The 11,897-nt window shown below is 36.8% G+C and overlaps 2 protein-coding genes across 3 annotated transcripts in view; both read left to right on the forward strand.

Moving 5' to 3' along the window:
- The window catches only part of arih2 (ariadne homolog 2 (Drosophila)), a gene marked incomplete in the record, with an annotated part of 26,162 nt that extends 25,196 nt beyond the window's left edge, over positions 1-966 (forward strand). The window contains 1 exon segment of the mRNA XM_024293369.2: positions 1-966.
- Positions 967-4,583: 3,617 nt separating this feature from the next.
- Positions 4,584-11,897, forward strand: part of impdh2 (IMP (inosine 5'-monophosphate) dehydrogenase 2) — a 23,005-nt gene continuing 15,691 nt past the window's right edge. The window contains exons 1-5 of one of the 2 annotated variants that reach the window (XM_036212642.1): positions 4,584-5,014; positions 6,109-6,157; positions 10,601-10,702; positions 10,779-10,853; positions 11,156-11,362. In XM_036212642.1, coding sequence (XP_036068535.1) covers positions 4,917-5,014; positions 6,109-6,157; positions 10,601-10,702; positions 10,779-10,853; positions 11,156-11,362 — 531 coding nt within the window. In that variant the 5' untranslated portion in view covers positions 4,584-4,916. The remainder of the gene's footprint in view (positions 5,015-6,108; positions 6,158-10,600; positions 10,703-10,778; positions 10,854-11,155; positions 11,363-11,897) is intronic. The other variant, XM_024293683.2, reaches the window with a different exon arrangement.

The raw sequence follows: 11,897 nt of genomic DNA on the forward strand, positions 1-11,897 counted from the left end.
GGGGAGTATTGTAAAACCAAAATGAGTAGCAGGTGCCGGTCAGTTTTGTCTGGTTACAAGCAAATGTGAAATTTAGTTTTGTCTCATGTGAGACTGATGGAGATGAATAAAACATATAATGCCACAGGGTGTTTGAAGGTATGAAGTTGTTCAAATCCTCTGCTGCAAACTTCACCTGTGCAGCTCAGTGATGCTTTTGCGAACATTTACTAACCACATCAGGTACAGAGCAACAGTAAAGCCAGCAGACATTGTTCAATTTAAGCTATTTTTATATCAGCTTCAATAAATAAATAAATAGTCACAATTTGTGGATTGAATTCTCCGTTGAACTGAGAAAGCGTAATCATGATGAATGTGTATGTAGATGGCAGCTGCTTTAACCTTTCTTGCAAGTCTTTCCCTTTGACTTAACCTGCTGGTTCTACTGCCAGCAGATGATAATTAGGATGACTACCTATTTGGTAAATATTATTAAAATTCTGCTTTTTTTTTAAGTAAAATTGTGTAGATTAAATCCAGAGTGAGTTGAATTTTGATAATGGTTTAATTTATTAATTAGGTGATCTAAAACCATACGATGATGATGAAATGATATTGATGAAACAAGTGTAATCTGTCACTCACACACTAAAGAATAACAGGATGACATCTTTATCATGGTGTGCATACGCCAACACACTCCATAACAACAAAAACATTTCCTGTTAGTTTGTCTCCTATTGTGTTTGCGCTTCTTTCTTTAGTCATCCCCCTTGTTTTGTTATTTTTTCAGTTTTTGTTTTTTCTTTTTCCCTGCTTATATTGTTCAATTTTCTTCTGGAAAACAGCTGTGTTGACCATTTAAAAAAATGTAAAAAGGACAGAAAAAAACAAAAAAAAAAACCAAAACAAAAAAAGCTGTAATTTTCAATGGTTGTACATTAATACAGAAATAGAGTTACTGAGAGAGTTTTTAAAACTGGACCTTGTCTCGAGTGTTTTTTGTTTGTGAATGCTTAGTAAGCATTAACACAACAGTGATTCTCCTCCTTTCCGTACTGTTTTTGGCACGTAAAAACTCAGTCACACATTCAGCAATTTAAACAATCTTTGTATCAAAACGTTCAGCTAGTTCAGGACATCACTGCTTGCATTTTTGGTATTCATAAACTTTTCAGCTTTTGAAATATTGAGCAAAATATGCCCCAAAGGAAGTGAATGAGAATGACTTCAAATGTCAATTTTTTAAGTAGATTAGCAACAAGCCTCTAAATATATTAAGGGTCAATCTTTTAATCTTTAAATTAATTTTCAGTGAAATTGGAGTTTGCCCAAAAAATTTTAGCAACATGCTAACGTTTTTGGCTGTTTTGTTGTCTATAGGAGGTTTTTCGAGTAATTTAGAGTTTAGCTTCTAAATTAGCAACAGGCTAATATTTTGACTAATTTAGCTTACTGGGGAATTTTAAGCTATTTTGGAGTTTATCTAGTATTTAAACAATTTGCTTTTGGCTAATTTGGCATCTACTGAAGTTTTTTTTATGCCAATTTAGAGTTTAGCTGATATTTTAGCAACATGCTAACCTGTTTTTGCTAATCTGTTATCTACTAAGGTTTTTATAGGCCAATTTAGTGTTTAGCTTTTATTTTAGTAACATGCTAACATTTTGCATAATTTAGTTTTACTGAGGAATTTTTGCCTATTTTGGAGTTTAGCTAGTATTTAAGCAACAAGCTAGCTTTTTTTTGTTGCTAATTAGGCATCTACTGAGGTTTTTGGGCCAATTTGGAGTTAATCTCATATTTAAGCAACACACTAAATATTTTTGCAAGATAGGCATGTATCAGGTATTTTTAATCCATTTACTATGATTTTTTTTCAGAACTTTAGGTCAACTTCAGCGCTCTTTGACATTTCCAGTCTGTTAGCAAATACAACATTTTGCATTTTCCGTAAAGCCCTGCAGCAACTAAAGTCAATTACGTCACTATTTTCAGCAAAAAGCTTCAGCATATTCAGTGACTTTCAGCAAAAATAATTCACACTAGCATTATTGCAGGAAATGCATTTTTTTCTAGTTATTTAAAGTACAGTTATAAACAAAAAGACCAAACACAAACAATTCTTTACCCATAATTTTAGCTATCCAAATATAATCAAGGATATTGTAATAACTGTCTCAAAAACATCTTTTTTTATTTTATGTGCATAAATCTACATCAACTTTAATGATATCAGGCTGGCACAACTAAAGCCTAAATAAATCCATGTGCATGTGCAAGGAAAACATTTAATGTTATCTGTCGCTTAACTCTAGGACACTCTCAGTATAAAAAGTTACACCGTCACTTTTGCTAGGTATTTTTAACCGATATACCCAGTTAAAAATATTTTTCAGAAAAATACGACAACACAGGATAAATTAGTTTTTTTTATTGTTATTTTTAACTGTAGTATATGAAACAAAATGGAAAATGCAAACATAGGAAGATCCAAAAACCATGCTTGAAAATTACTGCAAAATTAAGAATTTGAGAACAAATAATTCTTTTAAAAAAAATGATACTGGAGATTTGGCCTTCGGTCCAACCATTCCTGGGACCCATGACACTCAGAAAATGTAACACATTGAAAATCATGTAAATACTGTTGCTCGGGTGAAAATCACGCGGCGATAGTGTCCTAGTGTTATGTCCAATTTCTACAACAACATAGATGTGCAGGGACAAGTGGCTGCTTGGATACATTTAAACACTGTATTTGGATTACTTTAGTTTCCTTTTTTTAAGATAATGATAATAGTGGGGCCCAGACCACATCTTTTTGCCCTTTAAATGCTTTTTAAAGGCCTTGACAAAATATAATCAAAAAAGGAATGTTCACCCGTTTTCATGAGTTTTCAAAGCTGTCATTTAGGGCACAACAGAACACCAATGTTGTTGATGATAAAGATGAAGATTGGTTCTGTTTTTTAAGCTTTGAAAAGCCCTGAAATATACTGTAGAACTCTTATCTTGGAACCTCAAAGCAAAAACATCCATCCATCCAGTTTCTAAATCCGCTTTATACCTTACGGGGTCACAGGGCTGCCAGTTGGACGAAGACGGGATAGATCCAGGACAGGTCGCCAGTCTATTGCACATTCACTCACCCATACGCATTCACATTCATACCCATAGGACAATTTAGAGGTACCGATTCACCTATGAAACATGTCTGTAGACTGTGGGAGGAAGCCAGAGAAAACCCATGCGCGTACAGGAAGAAGATGGAAACTCCACACAGAGGGTCCCATCTGGGACTAGAGCCGAGGCCTTCCTGCTATGATAATAAAATATACAATAAAATCAACACACCCTCCACTCAGTTCACTCAAACCCTTTGCTATCCTAGGCATGTTTACTTAAGAAGTGGGCTCATCTGGACACCACAAGACACTGAACTTTTTTTTTTTTTTAGAGATTTTTTTATCTTCACTGGTGTCTGGCAGACATACAGTCCTGTCCACCTTTGTCATTGGAAGGATCACACATCAATTTGAGGGTGGGGATCCAATTTAAGAGGAATGGCAGAGCACACAGCTGGGCCTCTGTTTGGGCCATGCAGCAGAGCAACAAGAAAGCTTCAGACACCACTGGTATGCTGACTCAACAAGCTCAACTTTAAGTTATAACCTATTTATTGTTTTTTTTTAAGTAAGGATTATTTAATTAGCACATATATTTAATTCAAATTAGTTAAATTTATAGATTGATGGCTGAGGTGAATATAGATGATAAACTATGTAGGTTTTTACATCCCTGTTGACCTGAAGATGTCTTGTTTAGTCCATGCTACCTCCAGAATGCACAGATTTTATATGCAAAGCAAAACTTTGGTAAAAAGTTTGATCTTTCATGAGTTAAAAGCACATATTATCTTATGCTTTACAACATTGGTTATTAGCCGTCAAGAGCTGCACTGAGATGATCCTGTTATGCACAGAGCGTCTTTCATTTTGAAAATAAGTTATTTGAGCATTTGTCATATTAAAAAAACCATTACATTTTGAGAGATACTGATCTATTTTTATATTTTTGCTTTTGTCCGTGTCATGAAATAGACATAGGTCAAATGTATTATTAAATAAAGAAGGTCATGAATGCAAATCCAAATTTCCTAAAGGCTAAAATAAGTAAATAATAATAATTACGGTTTCTTCTGGGTTTTCATTAGTAGAAAACGAACCCAAATGGCTCTTTTACTGTTAAAGGTGGCAGACCCCTGGTATAAGGTAATTCTAAGTTTTAGTTTATACGTTTTTTTTAGAGGTTTATTTAATTAATTGTTTTTACCAGGTTTGTAAACCTGGTAAAAATGCTATTAATTTTATTGAAGTTTTTAAATTGAGTACAAATATTTTATACTAAGTAATTTTTTTAGTAAACAGTAAAATGTATTTAAAAAAAAACACCACGCATGGTTTCTATTTATTTTATAATTAGTGGAAAATACAGTTAAGCTTTTTATTGAAGTTAAAAGCAAGTTTAACTTCATTCATTTTATTTAAAACAATAATTATTTTTTTTAATTCCTTTTCCCTCTGAACCGGATGTTGCGTCACTACCGGAAGCTTTGACAGCACATGTTTGGAAGGAGCTGGGAAACAGAACATGAGCTTGAAGCCTTGTAAAAGCAGAGAGGCCTTAAAAGGGACGATATTTTTTCATAAATATATCTTTTTTGCTTCATCATTACTCGATAGCTGATACTCAAAACCCGTTTTTGGTGTGTCTGCTTTTATTAGGGTCGAACTAGGGGTCGACGGGATTTTTTTTTAGCTTGTAAAGAAAGTTCTCGATAAGGTTACTGCGTTTTTTTGTGCGTGTGTGTCAAGTGTTCCGTTAGCATTAAGTTACTGTTATTTTGTACTGGTCAAGACATTTTTCACGTTATGGCGGACTACCTCATCAGCGGGCAGACAGGTTACGTCCCGGACGATGGGTTGAGCGGACAGCAGCTCTTCAACGGAGGAGACGGACTCACCTACAAGTAAAGCCACGCGGAGACAGCCGCTGCACTTCCAACAAACGCTCGCTTACATTTAGAAATGCACCAGTCATGTTACTACTCGCCCCTCTGCCTATGAACCGGTTCTAAAAACGACTTCATTAATTAACCATTCTAAATCATAACCATAAATCATAACCATAAGAATGAAAATCAGAGCTGATGATGGATTCTTAAGGACTAAGTGCGACATTGTATAACTGGTGTGTTTACATGAGCACCATTACTTAATAAATGACCACAAACTGACAGATTTTTCAGTTGTATATTGAAGTTCAAGGTTATGACAGCTCAGGAGAAAAGGAAAAACCTGCTCTGGTTAGACTCTAAACTTGGCATCTGAAGTGGTGACCCAGTCTTTGGGCATGGAGGCACTTGAGTCCTAATTTTAGATCCTGGTTCTTATGGATCTGGTGATTCCAGTGTAGTCGTCTTTTTATAAAGCACTCCGAGGGGTATTTTACTTGTGAAAGAGCCGCTTTTAGACAAAATCAGAAAATCTATAATTTTCTATATGCTGAGTAAGTCTTCCCTTACTTCCCAACATCCCTTTACTCTCTCTCCCTTCAAACCTCCCAACTTAACATTACCAGTACAACAAAAATGGCAAGGAATATTGCAGCCATCCAGCTGTTCAGTTTTGAGTCAGATGCCAGCTCAAATGAGGAAAATCTAGTTCAGGGGTGTCTAAATCCAGGCCTCAAGGGCTGGTGTCCAACAGGTTTTCCAAACCAACCTGCCATTGAAGCTCCTTATTGGCTAAACTCGCCTGATTAGGGCAATCAACCGCAGAGGATAACAGGATTTCTGAGAAATCAGATGGAAGCTTGGATTTGAACACCCTCTAAGCTCCCTGCTCCGGTCCAATCTGACAAAGAAACAAATTAAGAGAAATTAACAGATTAGGAATAAATAAAACATACATGGATCCATGTATGTTTTATTTATTCCTAATCTCTCTAGTTTCTTCGTTGTTAATCCTAATCTAGATATTTAGGATGAAAACCGTTGATTTGCGTTCATGTTCTGCTTTTAGCATCAACAGGTGTTTTAAAGCTTTATTTCTTTCCTTTTAGTGACTTCCTGATCCTGCCGGGCTACATAGACTTCACAGCTGACCAAGTGGTGAGTTATGATGAAAGATAAATATTTAACGCAGTGAGTCGTGTTCGCTCCCATCGCTTCCATGGCAACAAATAAAACATTAAGCGCAAGATTAACCCTGTGGATACCATTATTGCACCGTGTTGGTTTATTTTAGGTGTTTCCTTCAGTGGTTTTAGGCTTCACTGAACTGATGCCACCCGCTGTTTGTGTTCAAATACTAAATCTGCAAAGTTAGAATTAAACCAGAGCAAGGTGGACTTTGACTACTGGCTCAGCACAATGAGATTAAGTCAACAATCATAAATACACTGCCTGGCCAAAAAAAAACTTGCCACCTCGATATAACTAAGCAAATAGGTACAAGCCTCTTATTGGATAATTACTGCTTGGGCGATTATCCTTCAGCTGGCAACAAGTTATTTAAACCCAACTGCTGCAATGAGTTGCTTCTCATTTCATAAACAACCATGTGGAAACACATCCCGTGGTCGTGGAAAAGATGTTAGTCTGTTTGAGAAGGGTCAAGTCATTGGCATGCATCAAGCAGAGAAAACATCTCAGGAAATTGCAGAAACTACTAAAATTGGGTTAAGAACTGTCCAACGTGTTATTAAAAACTGGAAGGATAGGGGCCCATCGTCTTCGAGGAAGAAATGTGGCCGTAAAAAAAAATCCTGAATAATCGGCAAGCACTTAAACGTGTGGTGAGATCAAATGGAAGAAAACCAACAGTAGAACTCGGGGCTCTGTTTAATAGTGACAATAAGAGCATTTCCACACGCACAATGTGAAGGGAACTCAAGGGATTGGGACTGAACTGCTGTGTAGCCTTAAGAAAACCACTAATCAGTGAGGCTAACTGGAAAAAAGGCTTCAGTTTGCTAGGGAGCATAAAGATTGGACTCTAGAGCAATGGAAGAAGGTCATGTGGTCTGAGTCCAGAATTACCCTGTTCCAGAGTGATGGGCGCATCAGGGTAAGAAGAGAGGCAGGTGAAGTGATGCACCCATCATGCCTAGTGTCTACTGTACAAACCTGTGGGGGCAGTGTAATGATCTGGGGTTGCTGCAATTGGTCAGGTCTAGGTTCAGCAACAGTATGTGCTCAAAGAAGGAGGTCAGCTGACTACCTGAATATACTGAATACCTATTTCTTCTTCCCTGATGGCACGGACATATTCCAAGAGGAAAATGCCAGGATTCATCAGGCTCAAATTGTGAAAGACTGGTCCAGGGAGCATGAGACATAATTTTCACACATGGATTAGCCACCACAGAGTCCAGTCCTTAACCCCATTGAGAATCTTTGGGGTGTGCTGGAGAAGACTTTGCGCAGCGGTCAGACTCTACCATCATCAATGCAAGATCTTGGTGAAAAATTAATGCAACACTGGATGGAAATAAATCTTTTGACATTGCAGAAGCTTATCAAAACAACGCCACAGCAAATGTGTGCCATAATCAAAGCTAAAGGCGGTCCGACGAAATATTAGAGTGTATGACCCTTTTTTTTTGGTGGCGACTCTTTTTTTTGGCCAGGCAGTGTACTTGTAAATAAGAAATCATTTAAGGACTTTAATGTGTCACTTAAAAAGTTATTTACTTATTTACTACTCTTTTATCAAAAATGTATACTTTGCTGGAATGAACTTTCCCACAGACTCTAATCTGTGTGTGTTTCTACATCCACACAAACACAACATCGCAGCATCTGTTTGTGCTTACCTGTGCATTGTTACTTAATCATTCAGCTTTATTTCAGAGGACTCTTCCTAAAGGATCATTAACTCATATTTTTACAGAACCCCCATAGTCCCTGTGATATACTTCTAGGAAAATGGTGCAAAATAGTAACAAAAAAAGGTAAAAATGATACAGAAAAGGCTGAAGCTAATTTGGGTCAAAGTGGTTGTGGATTAGTGAAACTCTGTTTCTGGAGGCTGGGGGTTTGAGACCTGAGGTTTAGAGGTGTTATTAACACAATATAAAGAAGAATGAAATTCACCACTAAAAAAATAAATACATTGGTAAGTAATAGGGATGTAAAAGATTTTAGATACGTATTGAAATATCAATCGGGCAGTGGGAGTAACAGCAGCAGTAGTAGTTAAGAATGTAAAAAATAGATCTGTATCGAAAACTGATTAAGCAACTGCAATATTGTTTGAAAACCACGGATATGAACAAGATTATGTTGGTTAAAGGTATAAACTCAATCAAGTAGTAAATAATCCATTTCTGTCAAATTGCAGTTTTTATTTTTCTACCATCTTTGTCCTTTTATGTACAGGCGATTCAAACGAAAAGACGTCCAATCATAAAGTTGCTTCTTCCAAGTCAGTACCTGAATACATTTCTCTGTCAAATGCCATGCACTAATATCTATAGCTTTAAATGCAGATTGAATAAGAAATATCTAGATTTTAACATTTTTGGTCAAAGAATCAGACTGTATCATATCACCAAAAAGTTAGTTGAATCCTTTATGTATCGAGTCGTGGACCATGTATCGAGATGTGTATCGAATCATGTGAGAGGGAAAGATACACACCCCTAGTCATATAAAAACGTGGATTATGGAGCTTCTTAGAGGCTCATATAAGAACGAGTGAAGCAGTGGAGCTGCAGCGGGTCATGCACGGAGCCTCCATCAAAATGCTGTCGGCAAAGCCAGCAGAAGTTCTGCTGAACTTCACAGCAATAGATTCTAGTTCAGAGACCTGGTGGATCAGAGTGATGTGTCAGCTGCAGTGCTGACTGTCATGTAAATAAAACATCTTAGCCTCATTCATCCTGTCATCACACTGAAATGTTTCTGGAAAGATTTGTTTTTCTTCACTTTTGAAGCACCTCTTTTAGGAGCTTATTAGCTAAGGCACATTCATTCTATTTTTTTTAAATACTGAATAATATGTTGTTGTGGAAATCAGACGATATTGACTATTCCCTTTAAAAACAAATATTTCTGAATTTACCACGAGAAAAGCAGCAAGAATTTCTGGGTGAAAGCAACTTGTATATGAGATTCAGTCATTGTCATCATTAAATACTGTAAAAATAATTTTGGACAGGATAAATAAAAAAAACAATTATAATAATTTTACCATTTTATTGCAATGAAAGATATTAACATTCAGGAAGATTCAATTCAAGGCATACTCTTAAAAAAAGTGAAAAATTGTTCTGGTACAGTCTTGAGATATATTGGGATACGCATCGTATCGCCAGACTCTTACCAATAGAGAATATGAAGAACCACCCCACCCCGCAGCTGAAGGACATCTGTTACCAATCCATACTCATCAAAAACACTTCTGCTCATACTTTTTAAACATTTGTTGAATAACATTGGAATATTTCTCAACATAGAGTTTTTTTTCTTAATTCATAATGAACGTCTGTACCACAGCCGCCGTGACAGCGTAGCCTACTTGATGAAGACTGTCACTTTGTCTCCTTGTGCCTTAAAATCATGAGTGCATCCTTCCTCCTTCATCAAATAACAAACACTTGCTCCAGATGATAATTATCACCTTTTTTTCGTCCGCCTCAGAGTCAGCTGATGCCATTTCTCCATGCAAGTGCAAATCAGCAGGGGAACACTGTATATCACACTTCACTTTTTGCAGTCTTGTTGTGTCGTGGACTTTGTTCAGCGTAACTTTGCATGCTTTTATTTATTTATTTTAAAAAGCGTGCTGTGCTCTGCGTCCCGATTGGCTCTTTATTTTGTCACATGTGAGTTACATAAATCTTTGATCGCGAGCATTTCTTCGTTTTCATTTTATAAAACTGGACTCATTTTTCTATGAAGGATTGAATTTTGAGAATTTAGACAAGAAAGAAAATTATGAAAATGTTTGAGTCTGTCTGAGAAACGTGTTTATTGAGGACTTTTTGAGCCTTAAAACATCTGTAATCCTACTTCTTTGCAGATTTGAACAAACACTAGTTATTTATGGAATGTACCCCCCACAATAAATGAAAGGAACACTGTATAGTAAATAAATAAAACGCACATTTGATGATAGTTTTCTTATTTTTAAATGTACATAAACCATGAAAGAACAGTTTAATGAGAGCCAAATTCTTGTGAATTTGAAGCTTGTACTTTAAAATCCGGTCATTAAAAATAAAGTTTAAAACCATTATAAACTTTAAAAAGAATTCTGATCCTTTCTTGTTTGTGTAATAATACACTAGGTGGCAGTATAGTTTCCCCAAAATAAAGAAAAATCATCATTAGATCATTTCTATGCAACATTTCTTTGAGTTTTCCAAAGGCATCTTGGGAGTTTTTTTCATATTTTATGAAGAAGTGGTTCCTCTTTAAATAAACACAATCATTTGGAATCATAGTTTAAAAGGTGTAACTTCTCCTAAATCCTAACAGAATTAGATGGTCTCTAATCTGTGGATGTTTAAGGATAATTAGATATTATGAATTGTGTCTTTTGTTCAGGATCTGACGTCAGCGCTTACCAAAAAGATCACCATGAAGACGCCGTTCGTGTCCTCGCCCATGGACACAGTATCGGAGGCTAACATGGCCATCGCCATGGCAGTGAGTACAGCACACGCTCCAGCTCCTCTGGCTGACCGCTGCAGCTCCCGTCACAGTTTTGGGTTTCTGCTTCCAGCTAACAGGAGGCATTGGCTTCATCCATCACAACTGCACTCCAGAGTTCCAGGCTAACGAAGTTCATAAAGTCAAGGTAAAGACTGTGTGATCCTGATTCCTCTTATACTCCATTCTTCTTTTCATTATTTTCCTTCATCATCATCATAACAGTGACATTTCTTCTTCCAGCCTCTCTGTTATCCCCGTATCAAACCGTCTTTCAAGCTTCACTCGTCTCCTTTTTGTGACAGTCTAGAACTCAAAGTGTCTTTATTTTGTTTATTGTTGTCACTGTAGTTTGGTCCAGTTCTCCCTCAGCTGTAGAATGTAGGCAGTGATTTCTTGTTCCGTCCTCCTTCCCCTACCAACCCCGTTCCCCCTCACCACCTCCTCCAGCGATACGAGCAGGGCTTCATCACAGACCCCGTGGTGATGAGCCCCAACGAGCGAGTCCGGGACGTCTTCCAGGCCAAGGCGCGCTACGGCTTCTGTGGAATCCCAATCACAGAGAACGGCAAAATGGGCGGCAAGCTGGTGGGCATCATCTCATCCAGAGACATCGATTTTCTAAAGGAGGAGGACCACAATCTACTGCTGAATGAGGTGACGAAGATGCACTTTAAAGAATATTAAAGTCTTATTATTGCAGCTTAAGCTGAAATAGAGAACTCATAAAGAAAAAACTTTAAAAGAACTGAAACACTTTGAGTCTAGTTGACCTATAAGCTGATATATTTGAGAATCTTCACCCTTAAATCCACAAAGCGTTGTTTGTTTTTACACACAATCAGCAATCTAAGTTATTCCCCTGTTCTTTGTGGAACACTATTGGAAGAAGTGAAAGAAATGTCAGTTTTCTTCTGTTTGAAGCATTTTGGTGACCATGATCTGAACGACTGATGAAAATTCTACAATAAAATCCAGGTTAAAGATCAGATCTCGTGATCTGAATCAACCCCATCACAAAGTTTTTGATCAAAATTGGATGTTGCTGATCAGAGATTGGATATGTTTTCCTTTCTCATTATTTTGATCAGCAATGTTTATTTCAAGATTATTATAGATAAAAACTAGGGCCAGGAAGGGATTTAAAAATAAGAAATAACCACGGTAATTAATCTCAAACTTGTAAAAAAAT

Source organism: Oryzias melastigma, linkage group LG7 (genome assembly GCF_002922805.2).
Source record: "Oryzias melastigma strain HK-1 linkage group LG7, ASM292280v2, whole genome shotgun sequence".
Lineage (NCBI taxonomy): Eukaryota > Metazoa > Chordata > Actinopteri > Beloniformes > Adrianichthyidae > Oryzias > Oryzias melastigma.